Here is a 26147-nt window from a genome sequence, read left to right as displayed (position 1 = left end):
AGTTTGTGCCTCTAATAGAACATCCTGGTCAATCTCTAGACACTTCACTATCCAAGTCATAGATGTTGTGAGGTACAAAGGCAAGCCGCACGTGTAGCTCTGAAGTTTCTAGTAGCCACATTAAAAAAGGAAAAAGCTGTAAGTGATGAATCATGGGAATCTACCCCCAAAACCAAGAGCACACTGTGTATACTGTATGTTAGCCAACTTCACAATAAATCATATTAAAATAAGTAAATAAAATTTTAAAAAATTGAAAAGGAAAGGGAAAAGAAAACCTGATTTGGATAGTATATTTTATTTGACTTATAGCCAAATATAAGCATTATAATCATTTCAACATGTAATCAGTATTAAACAGTATTAATACGATATTTTATATTCTTTATTATTGTACTAAGTCTTCAACGTCTGGTGTGTAATTTGCACTTATAGTACATCTTGATTCTGTCTAGCCACATTTCAAGTGCTCAGTAGCCACATGTGGCTAATGGGTATAATATTGAATAACACATGTCTAGAGGAAGGAATCTAGATGCCAAAAACCAGAGGCTGGATTTTACAAGGTCAAGGGAAGATGATGCATTTCTTTTCTTTTTTAAGATGACATATTTCTAATGCAGGGTGTTGGTAATGAGAAGAGAGAAAAAAGAAAGTGATAGATTGTCAGGAGACTTAGCTTTTCCTAACATCTTTGTTTGTAAAATCGATATATAGTATTTATCTTCCTGGGTGATGTAAAGATTCATATATGTAGAGCACCAGCTCAGGCTAGCAGGGAATGTATGTTCAGCAGGCATTCTGTCCACGACCCAAGCTGTTCAATATCTCCAGGAACAAGAATTGACACCTCACTTGCATGAGGTGGTGTTCAAAGCACTGGAATGGTATAGTACCAGGTGTAGACTACTAGCACCAAAAGAAATCACAGCCTAGTAGCCCCACTGCAGCTTCCCAGGTGTCTCTCTTAATAGCACCCGGGGTGAAGGGAAGTTAGCGGCTTGCTGTCATGGGGAGGCTGGGAAGAAGGGTCTAGTAGAGCCAGTCCAGGAGAGGCAGAAAAGCAGAACTGCTGACATTCCGGGCAGCAGCCACTCTGACTATCAGCAGCCAGCAGTTGGCAGCGGCTCCAGATGATTGAGAACTGAACAGCTTAATTGGAGGAGTGCGAACATTGTGGAGTGCCAGGCTGGCATGGTTAAGTGCAGAAATGTTTCCCCAGAGCCCACATTTCTTGCCTTAGGTTGATGTGCCCATGCTGTCTTGGGGAATGCCCCTGGCCAAACCCCTGTGCACAGACCATCAGTTTCTGTATTGCTTGGAAGAAAAAGGAAATGCATTTCTGAATAGATGCAGGATACAGCCCTCTAGACAGAGTTGCTCATGCTGTGGAGAGAAGCTTGGGGCAGGGCAGGGAAAAGATAGGTCATTCTCTACCTAATGAGAACTCCATGCATGGTGTCCAAAGAGTAACAGGCTACACATCTTAGATTCATTAAGACCCTTCTGATCATAGGGAAGTTCTTACTCTTCTTATTTCCACCAAGGTGATATTCAAATGAATATTTATTTTCAAAATGATTATTTTGGTTACCTGAAGTCATTGGGTGGGTGCTGAGAATCTAAAAAAAGTAACCAAGTAATTAGTGCCTGGAGCTGGTGAGAAACACAACTCAGGTTCCCTTGGGTTCTCTCTGACTCACATTAATTTGCTATCCCTGTATTAGAGTAAGCCAACTGCTGTAACAAACAAACCCAAATTCCACTGGGATAACAACAAATGATTCTTTGTATAACAGTCTGATTTGGAGGAATAGCTCCTCTGAACAGCTTTTCTTCCCAGCAGACATCCGAGGATACTTGTACTTTACACTTTAAGCCTCCAGTCTTCACTCCTCATACCTTTCCTGGCTTCTCACAAGAGAGGAAAGAAGGAGGAGAATTGCATGTGGGAGCATCCACGGGCCAGGTCTGGGAGTGGGTACATGATCTCTATCTGCTTCCTTTGTCCAGAGTTCAGGCACATTGCTCTACTGAACTTCAAGAGGCCGGCAAATACAGACTAGTGTGTCAAGGAGCAATAGGGAAAAGGCTTGTTGAACATGTAGTCAGTCCTTGCCACAGTCACTTTCTCTCTTACTCTCTGTCTCTGATGGGACTAAGATAGACTGGGGTTCTCACTTGACCCCGGAGGCTTGAGAGTCAGGATACTGCAGGAGAAGGGCAACATTAATTAGAGGGTGATGACCTGGAGTTTCAAGGTGATTATTAATCGGGACAGTGTCATGGTCAAGAAGTTGTAATGCCAAACTAAATTTTTTCTCTCTCGTATTCCAGACCTATTTTGTCAGATTGTGAGCCAAAGAAAGGGAAAGTTGTGCAACCGCAGTGCCAACAGAGCAGAGGGCTAGGCTACCTTTCCCATTGCTAATTGGCATCAGGTTGTCACCTGTGGCCTCCACTTGCCAGCCAAGCTTAGTGGATCATGTGTGGTGGAACTGTAGCAGGAAGGTGTTTTCTTTTTGCTCTTAAAAGCAATCCCAAATCTAGAATAAGCAATATTGTCTGCAAAGGTGTGGAAATTCCAGTCTGGTAAGAATGTGAAAGACAGGCAGTGGTCCTGGTGGGGTGATAATAGCGATGGTCATTGTGACAGATGTTGTGGTAGGCAACAGCGTCCCCTCTTCAGGATTGATACACAAATGTCCTAGCTTCTTAGAATATCTACTGACCACTCACAGTTTACAGCTATGTCTGTCAGTAGGAACTGCCTTGCCCAAAATTAAGCCTTCCCTCTTGCACATCTCCCGGGTAGCCCATGGCCAGTGACTGCCTGCTTGGAGATTTAAAAGCCTAACCCTCTTGCCTCACTTTAGGAGAATTCTGAAGGGCCATTCAGGCTCTAGAACTCCCCATAGAATCTTCTTCGGTCTCAGTTACAACCTCAATACGAGTGAGTTTCTCTTCCTGCCCAAACTTGCCTTCTTCACTTCCTCACATATGTATACCTCAAGAACTCTCCCCAGCAAACCTTCTGCAGCCAATTCTCGCCTAAAAATTCTTTGATACAAAAAGCAGTTTTAGGAAGTTGACTTTCAAAATGGGACTTTAGAGATGGGTCAGTCATTGGCTCTCTGGCGGTGCAAACCCCATCACTAGTTGTAGCTGGGGTAGAACTAGCCTGTGAGGTATTGTAGCAGTGCAGCTGTTGAAAGAAGGGTAATTTCTGTGTGACTGTTAACTTTCATCAGCAGTAGACTGATGTGGGATATCCATAGAAAGGGGGTACATGGTGTGGTGCAGTGTTTCTTGTGATTGAGAGGGACAAGGGAGATGGTAATTATAAGGACCATGGAACTGGGTGATTTGCTGAGCACCATTGATTTTTGAAAGATAAATAATGACAGGCTCAGATGATTAATCATCATTTCCAGACAAAATATGAAAGCTAGAAGGCCTTAGTAGCATTTAGGGAAACCCTAATCTCCTACAGCCAGAGTACCAGGAGAATAGAAAACTAGGCTCAGGACTTAATCATTAAAGTAGTAGAGCTTCAGATAGGATTGAATTCGCAGATTCAGTAAGTCTCCTATGGCAGGTGCAGGTCCCTAATGGGAAAGTAGTAGGGTGCTGAGACTTGGAATAGGGCAATTTGAGTAGACCTTAGTAGCTTGACTTGCTGGACCTTCAGAAGTCCCTTCCTCCCCTTGGCCTTGATAGATCATAGCTCTCCCCTTCCTTGAAGATGATGCAGAGACCTCGATTAAGACGTTCACATTACAAGACACTGCTTGCCTGCTTAAGGAAATATCCCCTACCCCTTCCCCTGGCACACAATCCAATGAGGAAAATCAAATTCCAGTACAATCAGACTAGAGATGCACTGAGAATTTTATGGAAGGAGTGTATACACCGAAGTTGTTATAAGGCATAGCTAACATGTCCCTGTAGTGGCTACTAGCATATGCATGGGACTGAATCCTGGAGTACCTGATCAAGAGGTGTGGAACATAAGGTTGGATAATCAAGAGTTTATCAATATTGAAATAGTCTCCATTTTATATGATTTGGTGCCTTAGCAAAGGCCCTGGAGATGATTGTTACTAGAAGGGCTGTTAGGATCTGGAAAAAGCAAAGACCCACACTATGTGAAGCAGAAATGCCAGAACTGCCATGGTGGATGGTGAAGCAAGAGATCAAACAGCTCAAAGAAGTTGGCACACAGAGTGCATATACTGTATCAGGCCATAAACGTGCCAGTGGACTATGTTCCATGGGAGGGCCTAAAGGACACTCCAAGGAATACCTGGTGAAAGTGGGTCAGCTCAGTGATAGCTGTTCTCTATAGGCCAAGGCTGAAGATAGGACAGGCTAATACAGAACTAGGCTTTCTAGTAGCCTGATTAGATCCTCCAACAATAAAGGTCCAGGTGATGGCACTCAACCCTCAGAAACAAGGCAATTGCAACTATTGTAATGAAGCAAGGTGGCCCTGATATCACAATATGTGGCAATATTTAAGCGGTATCTGGCTTTGGCTAGAGGGAGAATCTAACCTTCAAAGAGTTATGGTGATATTAATGGAACTTGGTGTTTCCAGAGGCATGTTAGATGAGCAAAGGGGATATTTCTTAATTTACACAGGCAAAGGATATCAAGAATGGATGATAAGAAGGCTGAGGGAAATCTCTCAAATTAAAATCCATGGTACTTTGTCAAGTTTCCAAACTTCAGTCAGTTCTCAGACCCAGAACACCAGGGGCAGAAAGAGATGCTGGATTTCTATGAAAAGGAATCCTGCAACTCCATAGCAATTGTATTCAGTTGGAAATGTTCTAGTCCCTTTGCCAATGGACTATAGCCATTTACTCAAGCAACAGCCCATTTGGGAAAAAGCAATACCCAAACTCTTCAAGGACTGTGGGACATGGAGTCAGAATTAGCATTGATATCCAATATGGGACTCAATATGCCATAATAACCCTCCTGTTACAGTTGAATCTTAAAGATCAATGTGGGGGGAGTATTGCCATACAGAAGGGCTGTATGGGGCCAGGGAAGTAATTGAATCCTGGAATCCTTAGGTCTGGCTTCACAGATTCCTGGAATCACAGGCCCACCTGATGATCATTTACTGGTATAATTGGAATAGACATACTTTTTGGAGTTTGGCATAAACCCTTGGAGTTGGTATTGATTCCTTAACCTGTACAGTAGGAAATTTAGTAGAGAGAGCCAAGTGAAAACCGGTGCAACTGTGCCTTCACCCCAAGTCAACATAGTAAATAAAAAGATAATATTGCAACCTGGTGAGAATGGTAGACATTAGTGCTACCTTCAGAGAATACAAGGGTGATGATCTATGATAAATCCTCATTTAATTCACCAGAATAGCCCCTATAAAAATGGAATGAATCATGACTGAGTGAATAACTACTGTAAATTTAATCAAGTACTGTCCCCAGTTGTAGCTGCAGAGCCAGATGTGATTTTACTAAAGCAGATGAATATAGCCTCCAATACATATTAAATGACCGTGATCTGGTGACTGCATTCTTTTCCATCCCTACAAGAAAAGAGGATCCAAAGCAGTTCATATTCATGTGAGATGGACTAGAGTATATAATTATGGTCTTGTCTTAGGTTTTGTTAATGATTTGGCCCTCTGTTGTAATAAGACTATCAAGGAGATGAAATGTCTGATAGTCCACAGAACATCACACTGGCCCATTATATTGACAATGCCATGATAATAAGACCAGATGAAAAAGAAGTGGCTACTATGTGGAAGCCTTGGCAAAATACATGTGCTTCAGAAAGTGGAGATTAAAGCTTCAGGACCCCAGCATATTAGTGAACTTCTTAGGGATCTACAGGTTCTGGAGAATGCCAGAACATCCCTTCCAAATGAAACAACAAAGAATTGTATTTTACGCCTCCAACTACTGAGAAAGTAGCGTAAGTCTTAATGGCCTCTTCAGGTTCTGGAGGCAGCATATTCTATGCCTGGAAATACCACCTTCACCCATTTGCTGTATAACATTAAAAGGCTGTGAACTTTGAGTAGTATCCAGAGCAAGAAAGAGCTCAGCAGAAGGACCAGGTTTGAGAAAATGGTCTGACACATGAGCCATATAACCTAGGAGACCCTATGGTACCAGAGCCATCTATGGTGGAAGAAAATAGTGTTCAGAGTTGATGGGAAGCTCCAGTCAATAAATCACAATGTAGACTTCTGGGGTTCTGGAGAAAGTCCCTGCCACCTAAAACAGAGGATGATCACCATCAATAAGCATTTACTGATGTGCTACTTGACCTTGGGAAATACAGAGCTTCTGACCCTGAGATACAAGGGATCCTATGACCAGAGCCATCCATCACGAACTGGGTTCATGCAAAGCCCACAAGTCGCAAGGTGGGGCCAGTTCTGTGGCAGTGCATTCTAAGATGGATATCCAAGATTGGAAACAAGCAGAGCTGGAGAGCACACTATAAGCTAATCAAGCAGGTAGCCCAGAGCCCCATGCCATCAATCAGTTTGCACTCCTGTATCTCCTATAGTTCACATCTGTGGCTTAACAGAGGGCCTTTATGATGAGATAACAGATAAGTAGAAAGGCCCAGCTTCGTTCATAGGTTAGCTTTGATGGACAGTGATGAGGGGGAAAGCCTCCCCATCGGCAGAGCTTTGATGTTAAGTGCAATTAGTCATCAACTTTGTGTAGAGGAAGAATTGACTTAAGGTAAAAATATAGATGAACTTGTGGGCAATGTGGAGTGACATGGTTAGTTGGTTAAGGGCCTGGAAGGAGAAAGATTAGACTATCAGAGACAAGGAATGTCTGTGAAAAAGGCAGGTGGGTGGATCTCTGGAAGTGGACAGGAAGCATAAAGGTTTTTGAACTACATGTGAACAACCAGCAGAGAACATCTGCTATGGGTGAGGAACTAAACAACCAGACAGAATGACTTGGTCAACTGCTAAAAGCTAATCTCTTTCATTGGTAGTCCTAGTCCTGGCACTATGGAAGTGTGAACTGAATAGCCATGGGGGCGAGTATGGAGGCTATGCATGAGTTCTCATTCATTAATGCCGATCCAATTACTCTTACCATTGAATGGAGACAGCCGAGAACTTGGGAGATACGCTAAGAACTTTGAACAAACACCACAGATTATTGATTATTCTCACCTTTTTACCATGTTAGCTTTTGAATGCCTTTGCCCACAGACAGTGCTAAGGATGATCCATATTTCCGAAGGCCAATCTGTCTCTGCAATAAATTTCTCAGATGCTTCCAGTAAGAGCATAAAGAAGTTCTCCTGCTCCCACAGGAGGCAGCAGGAACAAGAATGCATTCGTTGAAGACGAGTCATTAAGAATAAAGAATATAAGAAAACTACATTTGAAGATGATATGCTCTAGTATATAGAAAATTCTAAGGAAGCCACACACAGAAAAAAAAGCACTAGAACTAATAACAAGTTCAGCAAGGTGGCAGGATTCAAGATCAATATATGAAAATCGATTGTATTTCTATACACAAATAATGAACAATCCAAAAATGAAATTAAGAAAACAATTCCATTTATAATAGCATCAAAAAAGAATAAGATACTTAGGAATAAACTTACCAAAATAAATGTGAGACTTTTAAGACCAAAACCCACAAAACATCATCAAAAGAAATGAAAGATTTAAATAGAGAGACGTTCCCTATTTATGGATCAGAATAACTAATACTGTTAAGATGATACTCCCCAAACTTATCCATATAGTTAACATAATTCCTATCAAATCCCAGCTTTCTTTTTTTTTTTGTGCTTTCACAGAAAATGACAAGCTGAACCTCAAAAATCATATGGAAAATAAAGAGACTAAGAATAGCCATAACATCTTGGCAAAGAAAAAGAACTTAGAGGACTCACATTTCTTAATTTCAAAATTTACTACAAATCTACAATAATAAATACACTGTGGTATTCACATAGAGTTAGACATACAGATCAATTGAATAGAGTTAAGAGTCCAGATCAAGCCATATTTTTATGGTCAATCAATTTTTGACACCTGTGCCAATGCAACTTCTTAGAGGAAGAAAAGTCTTTGAATAAATGGTCCTAGGACAGCTGGATACTCACATGTGAAAGAATGAAGTTGGACCCCTGTGTCATACCATGTACAAAAATTAACTCAAAATGGATCAGAAACCTAAAGGTAAGAGCTAAAACTGTTAAGATTATTACAAGAAAACTTAGGTATAAGTGTATGGCTTTTTAAATATGACATCCAAGACATAAGCGGCAAAAGAAAAAGTAGATCAGTTGAACTTCATCAAAATTCTAAACTTTTGTACTTCGAGGACACTATCAAGAAAGCGAAAAGAAAATCCACATAATGGTAGAAGATACTGTATTTTTAAATCATATGATGTTTGTATGTCATACATATTATATGATTTCATTTGTACAAAAATTGGGGGAATAGGTAAATACACAGAGATAGGAAATAGATGAGTGTTTGCCGAGGGTGGAGGCTTGGAGAGGAATGGAAAGTGACTGCCAATAGGTACAGGATTCTTTCTTGGGTGATGTAAATATTCGGCAATTAGGTAGTGGTGATCGATGCAGAGCTTTTTGAATAAAAACTACTGAATTGTGCACTTCAGAGGGGGTGAATCTTATGACCTTACAATATCTGAATTGTATCTCAATAGAGCTGTTGTTTTTAAAAGAAAAAACAAACAAAGGGCATTGGACCAGGAGACTGGATGTGGAACATGCACATCAGGCTGACTCATCATTGTGTCTATGAGTGTGTGCCTAGACACGTGTTGCTCCCACTTCTTAGAACATTCTCTCTACCTTTCTTTCTGCCCATCCACATCTTATACTTTGGATATAACTGGAATATAAACTCTGCCTTCCTCATATCTGTCTCTAAAAACCTACACCCTGGTTCCCCATCAAAGAATTCAACTAGGAATTGACTGCAAACCATACTTGCTAAAAGTGCACTTAAGATATGCTATTTGAAAAAGACAGTCTAATGGGCACGTTAACCAGCTATTCTCCTAGGTACCTCCAAGCTCTATCACTGTAATGAGTTACATCATTAGAAACAAGGTACCTGGGCCACGTGACCCAGCCAGGCACAGGCATTCTGGCAATGAGTGATGTTATTATATTCTGTGCTTTTATACAGGGTCTGTATAAGAAATACCCACTTGAATGGCTTATCTATGTCTGCTGTAAAACTGTAATTGAAGACTTTTCCACTATATTACCCAATGACCCTTATGCAAGGGCCCGGATGATAAGTTTCTCCTTGTTTCCAGGAAAGAGTGTGCTTCTGCAGGTGAGTCACATGGGTATTTCCTTTTCCTTTGCTTTGCTTTTCTTCCCTTTCCTTAAACATAGGAACCATCTAATGCCATAAAAACAACCCACACTTGAGCATTATGTACTGCGAGCCTGCATCCTTTCCCATCTTTGACCATCAGAGCAGCCTGATATTGCCCCTCTTTCACAGATGTGCACACTGATGCTAAAAGAGAGTAAATGGCATTCCCGACCCCTCACAGCTGGTAAGTGGCAGAGATGGGATTTGAACCAAGGCAGCCGGACTCCAGAAAGCACGCCAAATCCAGCTTCTGCTGTCACCTCGTTGTATAGCCTCCCCACAAGGTATATTTTCTAAGCCATCCCAAAAGTTTTTGAATTAAGAGAGTGTACATACTAAGTACATGTTTGCTTTATTCCCCACATCTCCTAGCTGAATATGCTCAGTAAATAACATTGATTTATTTCTCCAAGTGCTGAGATCCTTGGAAGAATGACCCCCTATAAATTCTGGTGGCTGTTTTTATTAACGATGCAAGGGTAGTAATCGCACAGGCTGGAGGAGAGGAGGACAGAACTGAAAACAGGAATAATTCATTTTATTTCTTAGATGAAGTGCCTAGAAATTGCATGGCACCTTAGTCTAAAGTCTGGGCCTCTGGGTGCTTGCACATTGCTGGTGGGGATTTAATCATCTTATCTGATGTGTGTTTCCACAGAGTGACAGGCACTCCCTGCCCCACTTCTGAACAGATTTACTCTGTCTGATAGGCTTGGGGGAAAGACCTTTACTCAGCCAGCATGATTCAGCTGGTCGGTGGGGCTGCTTATCTATAAACACATTCATAAGCAAGCGAGCTCTCGGTGTGCAGAATTTTGATTTACTTAAGTTTCCTTTCTTTTCTCTCTCCTCTCTTTTCTTACCTCACTAGTATATACAGGTCAGATACCTGGCTCCTGTGCGGTTGAGAAATTGGATGCCAGTAGAGCACCAAGATTCTTATAAGTGAGGACCTCACCTCCTCACCAGACATTATTGACCTTTTGGCTTCTTAGCCCCTACCGTTTCTGGTAGATCCCCATTTTAGAATCCTGAGGGCTGAAGAAGATGACAGGCATGCTCTCTAGGAACTGTCTCCTCTAAGTGTGGTCTTTGGACTAGCTGCAGCATCACCTGGGAGCTGTTAGATGTGCAGAATCTGGGGCCTTACTCAGGCCCGCTGAATCAGAATCTGCAAGTGAATCATATGCACGTTCAAGTTGCAGAAGCAGTGGTTTCAGAACACTGCACCCTCAAGGCGTGGAGGCAGCTGCTCTACCAAACAGACCTGGCTGTCCTTTGAGTGTGCCTTGGACGGAATAATAAGGTGCTGATGTGGTGCTCGGGAGTCCCAAATAACGGCACCGACCAGATGTAGTGTGTACCTTCGGGGGGGGGAGGGAGGGGCTCTGCTGCTGCCATTGCTCCTTTCTGCCCTCTGAGAGGGGGCACACACATGGCACGTTAGGTCTTTCCCTCCACTGACATGTAAAACATTTGGAGACCTGGGGTATTGCTTCCATAGTGATTAGAGGGTTCGCAACAAATGTCATTAGTGACTCCCAGGGAGTAATTTTCTCCCTCTCTGCATACCATCAATACTTTGTACATCTCTACTAGAGAATGCGCCACTCTGGATTGTGTCTGCATCTCCATCCCCTACGTTATATTTTATAATTCTCCATGGCCCAGAAACACATAGAGGTATTGACTATTCTGCACCTATCCTAGAGCCTAGCACTTACCATAGGGAGGGAGGGAGGAAGGAAGGAAGGGAGGGAGGGAAAGAAAGAGGGAAGGATGAAGGGAAAGAGGAAGGAAATGGGATTTAGTTTTAGGGAACTGAAGGTATATATGTATTCTGTAAGCTGGAGAGGATTCGACAAAAGTATGCAGAGAGGTGAGCACCCAGAAAGAGAACGGAAAGAAAAACCTTAGGGAAATCTTAGGGGGTGAAGTGTTTGGGTTACACATAAGGGGATAAGTCAAGAATTAAGATCACTTAAATATAAGTGCAGAGCCAACATGTAAATTCAGGTCTGACTTAATGGCCTGCACTGTCTCTTGGGCCATACTGCCTTCAACGGCATGAAAGGATAGCACCAGAAGCACCCCTAGTATCTGTGTAAGAAAGTCAAGTGACCTGCTGACAGTTATAGAGCTGGCTGGTGGCAGAAGCCGAACAAGAATCTAAAAAGGGAACGTGTCTATAGCCAGTCACAGAACCTGAATTTCTCAACCTATCCCACCAGGCCAGGAGCATAGGCCTGTTGTGTCTCAGTGGCTCCTTTGGTCTGTATTCTTGCTCTACTTCTAGACAGAACAAGCACTCTTAGTGCACAGCAGAGTGTATTGCCTCATTACTGTTCTCTGCCGTGGCCCTAGACCTAGGTCATATGTTTACCACAGTGACTGCACAGCCTAGAGCCTTTGCATGTTGTTGTTACCCAGACATCTCTACCCTTCACAATAAAGATGCTTTGCAGAAGTTATCAGATTTGTAATGGTATTCAAACTCAAACTGATGGTAGAGAAAACAGCAAGAAATTGGAGGCAGGATGCTGTAATTAAAAATCACTGAGCTGATAGAGTTATCAGGAAACCAGCAAATTGATCCCTGCATCTCCAGCCTTGGATGGAAATATGTCTACCCCATGCTTAAATCTTCTCAGGGGAGAGACTTAAGTCTTTTCCTTTCAATTGCTACAGCAGCTGATTACTTTTGTTAGAATCACTCCCAGGAAAAGATGTGAGGATTCTCCCACCTCTCGGAAATTCTCCTCTCCTTCCCAGAAATGTGTCTTTCTTTCCCCACCCTCATACTCCCAAGCCCTGAAACTGGGTCTCTGTCACCCCCTAGGACCCAAATGTCATTTACTGGAAGAGAGAGGTAGAGACGAAAGACTGCACTTCCTCCCCTTCTGATAGATACAACCTCAGGCAAGTGCTGTAACCTCTTCCCCCTCATGTCAGAAATGGGTAGGACTGGCTGACCTCGAAAAATCTTCTAGCTCCAAAAATCTAATCCTCTATTTTGCCAGTGGGTTAGCTTCTAAGACTTATTTCTTCCTAAGGGCATTTTAATTTTCATACAAAATACAATGGCAAAGAAATCTCTCTCTTATATACAAGAGAGCAGACTTGCATGATGAAATTACAGGCTTTGAAGGTGATATTTGGGGGCAGGACATTCTGTAGGCAATATATTCCATCTACTCATAAGGCAGCTCTCCCCATCATGACCACTATTTTCATATTTGTGAAAAGAAGCCAAGAATGGAATCTGAACTATTTGTGATGCCCTGTATTTGAAGAGATCTTCATTTATGTTTGGCTGTCGATGCATGAATATGCTTACAGAGCTTAGCATTATTATTATTAGCACGGGGGATTAAATATGTTATTTAGTATTAGAGGTATTAGTCTCGAGCATTAGGGCAGATTAGCTTTTGATGTATTAGTTCTTTGGGGTTACAATTAAGGCCTGGATTCGTGATTGTTATATCCATTTGTCTCTTACTTCTCCATTCAGTTCACCAACATTGACAGACAGCCCAGGACTAATTAATTAATGACAATTCTTTATTTTCAACTGTGTATAAGAATAGGTTGTTCACATCTTCTGATTATTGTAGACTTTCAAGGTGACAATTTTGACTGGGACAGCCTTTTTGTATTATGGCATTCTTAGCCTAGCTTTCTGAGAACCTCTGTGCTGAATGTGTGGTCTCAAGCCTTTAAAAATCTCTTAAGGAGTCTTGTCCATACTTTACCACCCCCGCCACCCCCACTGTCTTCTACCTGCTTTCTAGAAGCAAAATCTTTGGTCTGTTGCTTTGATCCAAGCTCTGGTACACCAGACACCCATCACTGTCTCACAAGAGTCAGGCATCCATCACAGAGAACAGATGAGTAGGTCAAATATAAACATTCCTTCTACTGTGATTAATTAATAATGTCTTTTAGGCCTTCTATCAATATGGTACTTACATCTGGGTTTAGAAGGGCACTCCTAAATATTTACTAATGTGTAATAGTACTTTTAAGTGGAGTTGATAAACTCAGCTTCATAGTTTAAGCCTTCTAGCAGGCAAGAAGTGGAAATCTTTGTGATTGGGTGCATCTGTTTCTAAAACCTGAGTATGTCACACCATCATCTTTCCAGAGCCTTCCTAAAATAAGGAGACACAACATCCTTCTAATAACTCTATAGGTATGCTTTTCCCCCAGTCTGGTCTGATTCAGAGACTGATAGCTAAGGTTTCCTACCCCTCAACTGTGGGACCGGCCCAGGTAAGATGTGAGCCCCCACGTACTGACTCTCTTCTCACCGGAGCAATTGCCTTCATGCTACTGAAGGTGCTCACTGCTAACTTTGTGCACAGCACATTCTCAACTGCTTCCCTCCTCACTCTGAATATTGCTGTACATGGTTTGCCATTAATTCATGGGTGAAAGTATGTGCCCACCCAGTCCTGCAGCGTGGAGACATGCACAGTCAGTGCTAAAATCAGACTCTGGTATCTCTCTTGCACCTCTCAAACCCTGTCAGTGGAAAGTATCAATGCCTTCCTACCGCTTGCAACCCCCTTCCCAACCAAAGCATACTCCTCTGGCACATCAGCACCCCACTGATGAAGAGGACATCTGCTGGTTCCATCTTCCACAGATGAGTGGCTTGGTACAAATTCGTCAAAGCAAGCAGTGGCCCAGTAGAAATAGCCAGTGTGTGCGTTACCCACTAGGTTATCCCATCACTCTGGATTTCTGCCCTAGAAGCCTCCAGGGGAACTCTGAAGAAAGAAATGCTGGAGGCTGCTTGTCTACCAAAGATTTCAGGTCGTGTGGATTGAGATAGGGTACAATGATTAAATATGATGCTGAATTCTTCTCTATGCAACAATAAACGTCGAAGGCTCTTGGGTGCATAGACACAACCATCCTTTCTGTCTCCCAGTTCGTTTTGTACCAGCTGAGATATAGCCCACGTAGGGAATGGAGTACTTAGTATTTATGTGGTGACTTTCGCCTGAAGAAATTGGAACCTGTGGAGAGTAGAGAGGAAGTGGTTCTCCAAGAGATCTGCTGTGAAATGCTTCTCGGACCACCTGGGGGAGGCACTCTGGGGAGAAAGATGCCTCATTCTGTGTGGCGTACATCCAACCTGCTTTTTAGGCTGGGAAAGTGGTAATCAGAACAGAGAAAACCAATGCCACGTCTGCGTCCTTCCCAGTTTCCTCAAAAGGCGATCACAGACTAGAAGATGCCGAGTATGGGAAACTCTCCTGATGGCCTGCAGCAGTGTTGGCAAAGAGGCGCCCCCCCCAACCCCCAGCCCGCCTCAGTACACATTTACCCAATGCAGAGGCTGCAGCTCCCCTGTGAGCAGGGACCTTCACATCACTCCTCTGATAGCGAGGAGTCCTGGCTGTAAGACTTGTGTTAGTTCTCCTGTCTGGGAAGAGGGGGAAGGGTAGCCAGGTAACTCTGGGACCCGGAGTTCTGCCTCACTCCATTCTTCATGTAACAACCCCCGCCACACACACCCCAGTCAAGCCAGACATGCATTCGCTTTTGAAAACACACTAATCAACCAGCCTCCCCCACGGCCTATCCACCATCCATGGATGTCCATGTATCACACACAGAGCAATTAAAAAAAAAAAATCCAGGCAGCCCAGGGAACCATAATCTTCTTTTGTTTTCTCTTTTCTGTTTTCCCCTAAAAAAGGCCTTTTAAGAAAATATATTAAACCAGGTAAACTTTTACTCATACGTTCATGTGGCTGGAGCAGATTGACAAAGAAAACAATCACAAAATAAATATTTTTGTCTTGTTTTTAAAAAAGAACATTTCCCTATACATTGTCTCTTTCTAACTTGACAGAGCTGCTTTCTTGGACAGGACGGGTGCCATTGGAAGAGGAGTTCCGGCTGGACCACGAGGGGAATGTGGAACAAAGTAGGGGGGCTGAGGAAGCAAGGGGGCTGGAGGGAGGGAGGAGTGGAGAGCAGAGCAAGCCTGCCTGTCTGCCCTTACGGTCCTCTGTTGGTGTCACCTTGAGTGTCTCAGGGGAGCCGGCTTGAGAAGCAGTCAGTGTCTGGGAGGGCACAGAGGAGGCAGCATACAAAAAGTAAGAACCAACGCTGGGGGGATCACGAAACAACGCCATTTTAAGAAACCTGGTTAAAAAGAATACAAAAGTGACTCGATGGTGGGGGAGGGGGAACTGCTCCTGTTCCTACCCCCATGCCCCCTCTTGCTTTCTTGAATGATAAGAATCACTTTTTAAGGATTTTGTTTTCACGGTTTGGCTGGTTCTTTTTCTTAATCTCTCCCTTGGCTCCTCTCCTTCAACTGCATGCATTTGAAAGCACCGACTTCACAGATTCGAGGCTGCTGAGTCGTAGCCTCCCTGTGTGAGTGAGAGAGTGTATGTGTATGCGTGCGTGTGTGCACGCACATGGTGAGCGTGTACACGTGTGCGGTGATGGTCTCTTTCTCTCCTGCCTGCTTTAGTCCACGCCCTGAGGTCCCATCGGCTGGGTGCGGAAAGTCTCAAGGGAGAACCCTGTTGGCACTAAGGTGAGGGCTTGGATGATCTTTGCACCCTGGATTCATGGATCACCTCCCTGCCCAGCACTGGAGTGGGGCCCCCATTAGCTACACAGTTTGCCTGTCTCATACTCCACAGGGTTTGGCAGCTTGGAATTGAAAGCCCTCAGGGAGGACTGGATCCTGCCCACCTCGTTGTTGGCCAGCTTGAGCCGATGCCGGAGCAAGCAGGAGAAAAGGTCAAGCCGGACTTTGCCCGGGGGAGAGAGCTGGTTTACCCGGTCCCTAAGCTCTATAAGCTGCAAGAGGGCAGAGTCCTGGGAACCTTGAGTGTACGGGTAGTCTAACTGGAGAATTAAGTCCCGGATAGCATCCGGGTCAAAGGGGAGGCTGTAGCCAAAGACCTGCAAGGTGTTGATTTTCATGTAGCCCAAGTTCTTGGAGGGATCGGTCATCTCCAGGGGCTCGTAGTAGATTGTCTCATTGGAGCTGTCATCCAGGGACTTGATTCGGCTCCGTAGGTAAACATGGACTGTCTCAAAGAAGGTCTTCCACCTGTTCCCCAAGGTGATAGTCCAGTTTTGGCACTGGGCAGCTGCGTCCACGTTAGTCCTTTCCCAGTCGGGGAAGCTGCCCTCATTCACGGGCATGAACCAGCTCTCAGAGTGGCTGCCCCCAAACGGGTTGACGTAGATGGCCATGACAGGCTCCAGGGTGCTGTTCTTGGTGAGGCAGATCTGCAGGGACAAGGCCAGCATCACGTGCACCAGCCCAGGCTTGTACTTGTTACTCTTCAGCGTGAGCAGCATGCGCTTCCTCCAGGAAGGGTCAAACCAGCTGCCCAGACGCATGTCATTGCTGATGAAGATGGAGTGCACCTCGATGCGGCTGTCCCGCTTCTGCAACAGGTACTTCAGCTCCAGGTCCTGCAGGTCTGTCTCCAGCCCCAGAAAGTTCTCCAGGGACTCGGCCACCTCTGGCCGGCACAACCCCTGGGCCAGCACATAGCCTGGGTTACAGCCCCCACAGCGCGTGCTGTTGTCCGGAGCACAGTGGGCACATGCGGGCCCTTCGCCCAAGGCACAGGGGATGGGGCCCTGGCAGGAAGACTGGTCATAGGGGCAGGTGCAGCTGTGGCTCTGTTCCAGGAAGGTGCCGGGGAAGGTGCTTTCTCCACAGTAGAGGAGGGACTGGATGCGATTCCACCAATAGGGCAAGGACCTTTGGGGAGGGAGGTAAGAATGAATAAAGAGTCACGCAGAGACACGCTTTGGCGTCTCTCCTGAGGGTAGGAGGCGACTGACTAATAGGCAGGGAAGGTAATGAGAAAGATAAAAGCCCCGAGTTCTCTGAATGATGGAAACCGTACTGCACCACTCTGGAATGATCGAGTAAGGCCTAGAGCTCAGCGTCTGTCTGATGGATCAGCACCAGAAATACTTGACATCAGACTTGTACTGGCAGCAGCCGGGCTCATCCCTCCCAAGTACCACTTCCTTCGCTTATTCAAAAGCCTACAGAAGATCTCCCACACCCTCTGTACCAAAACATCTAACGTAGTTTTCAGCTTTTTAAATAAGACCGTCCGATCCCTAGTTCTCCAAACTTCCCAACTCCCATCCATTGCTTTCCCACTTACCGTCCCTGTCCTTCCTGTTCCCACTGCTTCTGTCACTCTTTCACCACGAAGAGGAATTTTCTATGGCTGGCTCCCTCTTTAGATTTAGATTTCCGCTCCTGTGATACCTCCTCAAAGAGGTCTTCTGTGACACCCTTTTTGAAAGAACCACCCAGTCGCTCGCTCTCTATCACATCAGCCTGTTTTTATATAATCCACAGCAAGGATCAGGATTGGAAATTATTGTTTATTGTTTCCCTGTTCACAGATGGCTTCTCTGAAAATGCCACAAGAGCAGGAACACTGCATTATTCTTCACCGACATGTTCTCAGAAACCAGGATTGTTCCTGGTGCTTGGTAAGCATTTAATAGTGATTTCTTGAAGAAAAAAAAAAAGTGAACCCCTCTCAAAAGCCTTTGCTAGTCTAGGCTCTCCACTGACGCTTCCCTTCTTACAGGTGCCTCTGTCAGAGCCGCATCTCCGGGTTGCGAGGCAGCCTCCACGCCCTGCAAGGCCCCGTCTCCGTGTACCATTTCTATCTTCTCCCACACAAGCTGGCCGAGACTTCCTTCTCCAAGGTAGCTCTTCTCTCGGGCTTTTGCTTTTACTAGACCATGCCTCTGATTTATGTTCCACAAATGTGGATTTAAGTGGCTGCCACATAGGTATCATTTTATAGTTTTTATGTTTCTATATATTTATTATGTTTTCCCGAGGACCCACACACACACTGCTTAATATTAGGATACGCAGTGTGCACTTGTTGAATAAACGAGCGTGTGAGTGGATGTGCAGTGAGGGCCTATGATGATACAGCCTGCCTCTGCTCCTGAGGGCGGGGTTGGGGTGGGGCTCAGCTTTCTTTCCTTTTGTGACTCAGAACTAATCGCTTGTTTCAAGCAACCCAATGTGTGTATATTCTCACTGTATGTAATTGGTGTGTGAGCTTCAACTCCACCCCTCTGTTTCCTGAAAAAACTTCTTAAAATAGAAATGAGTGAGAATTAGAGCATGACTAGAATAACATTTGAATATACTATAATTTATAAAAAGCAAAATTAGCCTCTCTCTGTTTGCTCTCTCCGATGTCAGACACAAGTCACAAGTAGGTGAAGAGAGCAGAGAATCTAAAAGGCCTCATCTGGGTCACCGCCGCCAGATCTGCCATGTTAGACAGAGGGCCCCCCGGCCTCAGCAGCCTCAGGGGAAGGGGCCAGGCTTGGGCCCGGGCAGCTGGGGTGCTCACCTCTCCTTGGGCAGGCGGAAGCGAGGCTGCCGGTGGCAGCGCTTGCAGAGGTTGAAGAGCCTGCGGACAATCCGGTGGGTCTTCTTGAACAGCAATTTCAAGCTGGCTCCCAGCTGCTGGTAGCGGTGCTGAAGGCTGGTGTCCATGGCCCAGAACTGGGAGATGGCTGTGGAGTTCAGGAACCTGTCTCCAGGCAGCCTTTTCAGCAGGGCCTGGAATTCCTCTGTGGGCAAGGACGCAGAGCTGAGCTGAGGGGGAGTCACGCAGACTCTGGGACGGCAGGGTGCTCCCCAGACCCAGCCGGCCCTGCGGACTCATTGCCTGAGGAAAGAGGCTCCATAGCCATTCTCCCAGGCCCTTGTATATATTTCTTTTTAAACTGCTTTATTTGGAAAATGAATAACATGCCATAAAACAGAGCTTCAGGATTCTTTTCCATCTTTCCTGTCCCTAATATGCTTCTGAATTTCAAAACAGATTTCCGTCACGACCCAAGCAGGCCAGAGGTCACGCTTTTGCCAATGACCTTGGGATGTACCACTTTCTCCCTTTATAACTTCCTGTAAGTCATTCACAACACTGTCACAGGCTGGTATTCTTCAGTAACACCACAACATCCTGTGGAAGGTGGAAGGCAGGCACAGCTGGCAAATGTGGACCCAGGGAGACTGAGCACCCAGCTCAGAAAGCTTCTTAGAAAATTTCCAGTCCCTGAGACCAGCTGCTCCTGTCCACATCCTTCTCTCTGACTCTGGAATACCCTTTGTCTCTTTCAAGCTTCACCTCTAGGCCAGACACCTATTCTTTCCTGTAGCTAATCCAGAAGCAAGATGCTTTCTGGTCCTTGCTGCCTACTCCAAGTCTGTGCTCTTCCCAGAGCTTCCTGGGCACAACACATTGGCTGAATTTATGCCCAGATCTGCTTTTACTTGGGACCTGCAGCCACTGTCTCCTGACGGGGGCCCAGATAGCCCTCATTTACTCAGCAGTAAGTAACTCACAGTGGTGAGCGCCCGAAGTCATGCCCCACATTAAGCATCATTGAACACATCCCACCATCACAACTCCTGTGCAGCTGGTGTTGGGGGGACTGGAATGTTCTCCTTAGCAACTAACTACCTGTCTAGGACATGAAATGTCAATGCCTGGGGCCTCAGCTTGGTTCCTCATACCCCTCTTCCCCTTCCCAGTGGTTGGAGAATCATACCTAGTGATGGCATTAACAACTAGCATGTACGTAGGTTTTTTTATAAAACATGTAAGCTTACAAAAGAGCACAGGGAGTAACAGAATAAACTCCCATGTGCCCACCAACTAGATTTAGCCACTTTGCCACATTGACTTCAGTCTTTTGTTTTGTTTTAGAGAAATTCTGCAAAGAAAATATACAGTCGAAGGCCCTAAACTTCCCTTCTATCTCCCATCTTGATGTAACCACTCTCTTGGGTGTTTTCTTTATCATTATATTTCTTAATGTTTTCTGCATATGTTTATCTGTAAAAACATTAAGTATTGGCCAGTATGTTTTTAAGCATCATATAAATAGTATTAAATATGTGTTATATTTAATAATATTGTATCATAGTATTATTCACATGATATGTATATATAACATTTTTCATTTTCACTTTGTTTAACCCAACATATTTCTGAGCTATATCTATCCACATAACTATCACTCATTTAGTGTTGAAATGTATGAGTGTATCAGGTAGAGATAGTTATACATTAATTTTATCTACATTATCCCATATGAGCCTTCCATCCACCTATTATTATCACTTTCCCTCTCTTACAGATGAGGAATGGAGGTATTCTGAAGCTGCATGGCTCACATAAGGTCACAAAGCTGGTCAGTAACAGAGTGTCTCAGTCTTTGGGGGCTGCTCTCAGAAAATACCACAGACCGAGTGGCTTATAAACAACAGAAGTTTATTGCTCACGGTTCAAGAAGCTGGAAGTCCAAGATCAGAATGCCACCACGGTCAGGTTCTGGGGAAGGCCCTCTCTGGGTCGAGTGTGGCTCACTTCTCACTGTGTCTTCACATGGCCGAAGGTGAGAAGGATGTCTCTGGGGCCTCTGTTATAAGAGCACTAATCCCTAATCACCTCCCAAAGGCCCCCACCTCCCTGGGCATTATATTTTCAACGTATGAATTTGGGGCGGGGGGGGCGGGACGCAAACATTCAAACCAGAACCCAGAACAAGGATTCAAAACCAAGCCCTAAATCTGCATCTCAAGGTAACCTTGCTATTAGCTATACGTGTAACAAGCAAGGACTAGTATGTGCTGGGTGCCTCCTAGAACTATTCTACGTACTTCATTCATCCAGCAAAATTCCTTGTGCACCTGTGCACAGGCAGTCTGTAGCAAACATGTATCAAACAAACCAGGCAAGTCCTAACGCCCTCAGATATATCCACATTAGCTCATTAAGTCCTCGTGACGCATGTCTTTGGTAGGGATCACGTCCATTTGCATAGATAACAAGAAGACAACCACCTGAGACGTGAGGTTATGAGATAACCTGGTAGGGGCCAAGGACACAGGTAAGCGGATGAGGCGGGATCCAAGGTAAGTTCCCCACCTTCTAGTCCCACACTTCAGAGCATGTCCCATTGACAGGGAAGTGTGGGCCCGTCAACTGCTCACCTGACTCCTCAAACTGCCGGTTGTGAGTCACCCAAGAGTCCTGGATCTGCAGCAGGCTGTCCTCCATGGCCTGGATGTCAGCATCCGGACAGTTGCATTCTGGGAAGGTGGGGCTGCACTTGCACCAACAGTCATTCTCCTTACAGACGAGCTCCCCCTCAGAGCTGCACGTGATATAGCTGAGTGCCGCCGCCACAAAGCGCTCACGCAGGTACTCGGGCAGCAGCACCTGTAGGCCTAGGGAAAGGACGCATCAGGGAATTGTGGGGCAAGGACCAGTGGGGACCTGGTTTCCCACACTTAAGGCTGCAGGTTCGCCAGCTGGGGTTCTGCTGACTTGGGCATTCTGGGCCCAAGAACGGTCACCCCAGGGCCTAACTCTATGGAGCTGATGGGATGAGGGGCTTACCGCTGCCCCAGTGATGGGTGGGAGAGGGTCTGAAAATGCAGATGAGGAGCATCGAAGCCCAAGGCTTCGGAGAACCCCTCACATCAGCCAAATTGAGAGCGTGCGTATCATACGAATGGCCTTATTGGCTGCACATCAGCATCTCTAGGATGGAAATGGGAAGATATTTCAGATAAAAGAAGACCTTACAATCTCATGAAGGAGGAATCAAGGCTTGATGGGCTTTTTGCTCTGCTTCAGCTAGCCATCCTGTTTCTGGCTTTGCTAAGTCACAGACATTCCGGGATGTCCCACCCCACCCTTGACGACCAAGGAGACTGCTCTGGTCAGGAGGCAGGGACAGGCGTTGTTGGTACGCAGTGGCCAGGCACCACACCAGGTGCTTCCCAGATACGATCGCATGTGACTCCCTGGGCACACTGAGAATCCAGGGCCGATGGCCACAGTGAGCTGCCCACGTCGCAGGACTAGTAAAGTTGGCTTGGTGTCACACTCTGCCGTGGTACCATCAGCTTGTACTGCACGTCTGGGACTGGCTGCGCTGCCTCAGTGTGCTTAACTCTCACCGAGATTTGGAAGTTCAGTCAAGCCTGGGTAGGTAGGAATGGTTCTCCGCTCTCCCTGCTAATTAGCTCCCCTGATCTTGGGATATAATCCACTAAATTTCTCTAGGCTTCAGTCTTCCTATCCATCTGTGGTGGTGGGTTTTAGTTTACCAGGAGCAGAATACACCCCTCTTTGGCTTCAAGCCACACACGGTGGCTGTCGGAAGCACATCAAGGGATGAGTGAAGGACACGCATGCCTTTGGATGCTGCCTGGGCCAGGTTCGAGGGCAGACCTGCAAGAGGCTGCCCCAGTAGGGACATCGCGAGACACGGTGCCAGGAGAGTGGGGGACGTGAGAACTTCGGATACGCTGAGCTCCCCTTTCCTCAAATACCTGCCAGCTCTTTATCGTCACACCCTTGACTGTGTCCTTGGCAGGAAATCAGAGAGCCCAAAGTATGCATCCTAGTCTCCGTGGACCTGAAAACATAACTTAGCACGGCAGCACCAGCAGAAGTCCTGTTTGAGATCCACCTCGTATCTGAACTGCTCCTCAAGTTTCCTCTCTTGACGCTGTGCCTGCAGTGGCACTGGGGCGGCCCTCCCCACATATCCGGTCCACATGCTGCCTTTCCACACACACCCATCCAAGTCCTTTCTCTTCACCTCCCCCACTACCTCCCTCCTCCTCACCATAACACTTCCCATTGCTATAAAATAAGTGCCCCGAGCAGTGTCTGCATGAGTGATGGGCTATAAAATTAAATGGCATAAACTATTCCAAATGAACCACCAGACATTCCGAACTTCACTCATCGCTAATTTCCAGACACAAACCCAGCCCATCTAAGGACAGAGGAGAAGAGGGATGCTAATTGCATTAGGTGGCTCTAAATAAAGCAGTCTTTTACTCCTTTTTATTATATATTCCTTGATTCCAAAAGAACTGATGGGTTGCATCTGGCTCAGGTTGCCTGGAATTTGTAATCGTAGATCCTGGGTGAGGGCTATTGATTTTTTAATACCAAGACAATAATATCTTAAACAGAGCCCGATTCAGTTAGGCCTCAAGAAAAAGGAACTTTTCCGACTGCCAAACAGCCCTGTCTGAATCCGTTTGCATTGCCCTGCCCCCAGGATGCCTGCGGGGCAGACAGCAGGAACTAAGCACCTCCCCTACCTCCCCTTACCTGTCCTATCGCCTTCCCGTTGGCAAGTGTGTTTTAGCTAGTTCTGTCTCCAGCGGAGGCTCCCATTCGTCTCAGACTGTTCTCCTGGCCTTGATCCCCCGTGGAGGATTACAGACCAATCACAGAAAGTAGGGACCACTCTCAGGGTAGCCAATAGTCCCATGGTTTGTAAAGCTCTACGGTGGCCCCATAACCATCTGCAAAGACTAACCGTACCCCAATGTGTCCTTAGGACAAAGCCGAGGGTTCTTTGGGCAACAAAGGTGATCATCAAACTAGACCAAAGTGTATAAGGGTGAATGTGATACTCATGCAGGATAGTGACTGGGGGTTGGGGAGGACTATGAATGCCGAGGGTTTGGGTGTTGAGTGGTGCTAACAATGGTCTTGGATGCAGGGTAAACCATTTCAGAAGTTTTCTCAAAAGAATGAGGGAAAGTTGTTAAATACACGTCCCAGAAGTCCTGGTAGCTCTTGTCTTAAATACGGTTTAGCCAGGGGTGCCTGGGTGGCTCGGTTGGTTAAGCGTCCGCCTTCAGCTCAGGTCATGATCTCATGGTTCATGAGTTTGAGCCCCGTGCCAGGCTCTGTGCTGACAGCTCGGAGCCTGGAGCCTGCTTCAGATTCTGTGTCTCCCTCTCTCTCTCTGCCCCTCCCCTGCTTGCTCACACTGCACCTCTCTCTCTCTGTCTCTCTCAAACATTAAAAAAAGAGAGTGAGAGAAGGGTTTAGCCAAATGAGGCACAGAGGGCTTTTTCCTGCTCCTTGGTGGTCTGAGTTTTTCACCCAGTGTGACACCCGTCACGGTACAGCTTACCCAGTAACTGCACTTTGTTCTCCGGACTCTGTACCAGGACAGAGCTGACTGAGTCCAGATTGTCGTAGTTGCTGCAGCCCAGAGGGCCCGTCCTGGTCTCCGTGACCTAGAGAAGGAGGGCACAGTGTGGATTTAGAGACCATCCCTACGGGGAGACCATCCCTATGCGCTTCCCTCTCCGGCCATCTGATCTCAGGCTCTGTGTCCTGTCCTTGACCAGCCGGAGGATGGCATGTGTTTCCCTACCCCGGGAGCAGAAAGCCACTTTTCTTCCCTGTTCTAACAGACTCTCAGCGGCAGAGGGCTGGCAGCGGCAGGTGCACACGGTGGGAGGCTTTCAGAGGGGGCCGAAGGGAATTTGCGTCCGGGAAGAGAAGATTCAACGTAGGCTGAGGAAGCTGGACCTCTGAGCTGGAGTCCCCCCCTCTCCCTCCCCCAGAGGGAGACAGGAGGCCAGATGTGGAGGCTGTCAGCCTGCTGGCGAGCCCAGCTGCATCCACTCGGCGTGGTGCTCACAGGCTTTAGGGATCCCGAAGATGAAAAGCACTAGAGAAATATGAGTTATGAGTATTATTATTAGTATTAAACATTTAAGTCCCACCTCGGCGCTGAGACGTCCTTAGAGAAAATCAGCCATGGGCTTACTGCATATTTTAATAAGTATATTAAATATACATAAACTCTTATAGCCATGTAATATTCCAAAACACCACAGAATCATTTTAAAATATTATAAAGTTGGCCTATCAGTTTTTCCCTGATGTTTTTAAAGTATAAGATGAAAAATGGGGAGCTTTAAATGCACTGAAATAATTCCATAATAAGAATGATGGGGACCTGCGGCCCTTTCTTCTCAGGATCTGCGAAAGCTCTGCCAACAATCAATCAACCAATCAACGAGTATTTATTGAGCAGCCACTGTTGAATTCCATACAATTCATCAAACATTCACAGAACGCCTTTCCTGGAGTTCTTCAAGGAGTCGGCCCTGATACCCCTGACCTGTCCTGGCTCCAGATACCTCTGGCCTGCAGCAGGCACACGCGTTGCAGTTTTCCATCCTTTACTGAGAACGTGGGGTGAAAGTCTGGCTCCTCCACACACCAAACGCTCCACAGGGGTAAGCCCATGTTTATTTTGTTCACCATGTAGACAGCCGTGATCAACACAGTGCCTGGCACACCGGGTATTTAATACATTAGAGAATGTGTAATACGTTCCAGGCTTTGGGGGGTGAGAAATGAGCACAGAAATGCACAAGTTACATGCTGTGTCCTCTAGGGAACTACAACCTGTGGGGAAGGCAGGTGCATATGCAACGGGCCGAGATGCATCCAAGTGGAGCGGAAGCTATGTGTCAGTGAACGCTGAGGAAAACACAGCTTTAAACAAAGGGAACATGAGGGAAGAAGGGCAGAGGAGACTCAACTGAGCTGGTCCTTAAAGATAAGTAGAAGTCTTGTTGAATCACTATATCATACACCTGGAACTAACATGATACTGTATGTTAGCTATACTGAAATTAATATAAAATAAAATTAATAGTAATAAAGATAAGTACAAGTGGACAGCGAAAGAAGGGAAGACAGGTACTCTGAGAGAAAGGGGAAGGGGCACCGCAGGGGCTCAAAAGTATAGTGTACGTGACTAGCGCCCTACAAGCTACAAGGTGAAGTAACTAGGTGAAGGGCAGAGTGTAAATGAAATTTTCAAAGAGAGTTTAGTC

At 45.7% G+C, this 26147-nt stretch overlaps 1 protein-coding gene and 2 long non-coding RNA genes across 6 annotated transcripts in view; 2 read left to right on the top strand and 1 right to left on the bottom strand.

Moving 5' to 3' along the window:
* The first annotated feature begins 9612 nt into the window (after positions 1 to 9612).
* On the top strand, positions 9613 to 15344 carry LOC125155576 (uncharacterized). The gene is made up of 3 exons (XR_007148277.1): positions 9613 to 9687; positions 10275 to 10709; positions 15270 to 15344. It is a non-coding gene; the product is annotated as an uncharacterized LOC125155576 (long non-coding RNA).
* A 140-nt stretch (positions 15345 to 15484) lies between these two features.
* Positions 15485 to 26147, bottom strand: part of BRINP2 (BMP/retinoic acid inducible neural specific 2) — a 64054-nt gene continuing 53391 nt past the window's right edge. The window contains exons 4-8 of one of the 2 annotated variants that reach the window (XM_047841013.1): positions 24422 to 24527; positions 21459 to 21695; positions 18805 to 19027; positions 16343 to 17159; positions 15485 to 15565 (exon numbers count right to left, since the gene is read on the bottom strand). In XM_047841013.1, the coding sequence (XP_047696969.1) occupies positions 15557 to 15565; positions 16343 to 17159; positions 18805 to 19027; positions 21459 to 21695; positions 24422 to 24527 (1392 nt within the window). In that variant the 3' untranslated portion in view covers positions 15485 to 15556. Of the gene's footprint in view, positions 15566 to 16003; positions 17160 to 18804; positions 19028 to 21458; positions 21696 to 24421; positions 24528 to 26147 lie in introns of those variants that run through there. The other variant, XM_047841012.1, reaches the window with a different exon arrangement.
* On the top strand, positions 16760 to 25862 carry LOC125155569 (uncharacterized). 3 transcript variants are annotated; one of them, XR_007148269.1, is made up of 7 exons: positions 16760 to 16846; positions 17825 to 17914; positions 18016 to 18136; positions 20603 to 20860; positions 21269 to 21355; positions 25279 to 25541; positions 25703 to 25862. It is a non-coding gene; the product is annotated as an uncharacterized LOC125155569 (long non-coding RNA). The 3 variants fall into 3 exon arrangements; XR_007148270.1 differs by lacking the exon at positions 21269 to 21355; XR_007148268.1 differs by having other exon boundaries at positions 20603 to 21355.

This window comes from Prionailurus viverrinus, chromosome F1 (genome assembly GCF_022837055.1).
Source record: "Prionailurus viverrinus isolate Anna chromosome F1, UM_Priviv_1.0, whole genome shotgun sequence".
NCBI lineage: Eukaryota > Metazoa > Chordata > Mammalia > Carnivora > Felidae > Prionailurus > Prionailurus viverrinus.
The sequence above is the reverse complement of the archived record's forward strand: the minus strand, read 5'-3'. Positions and strand labels throughout refer to the sequence as shown.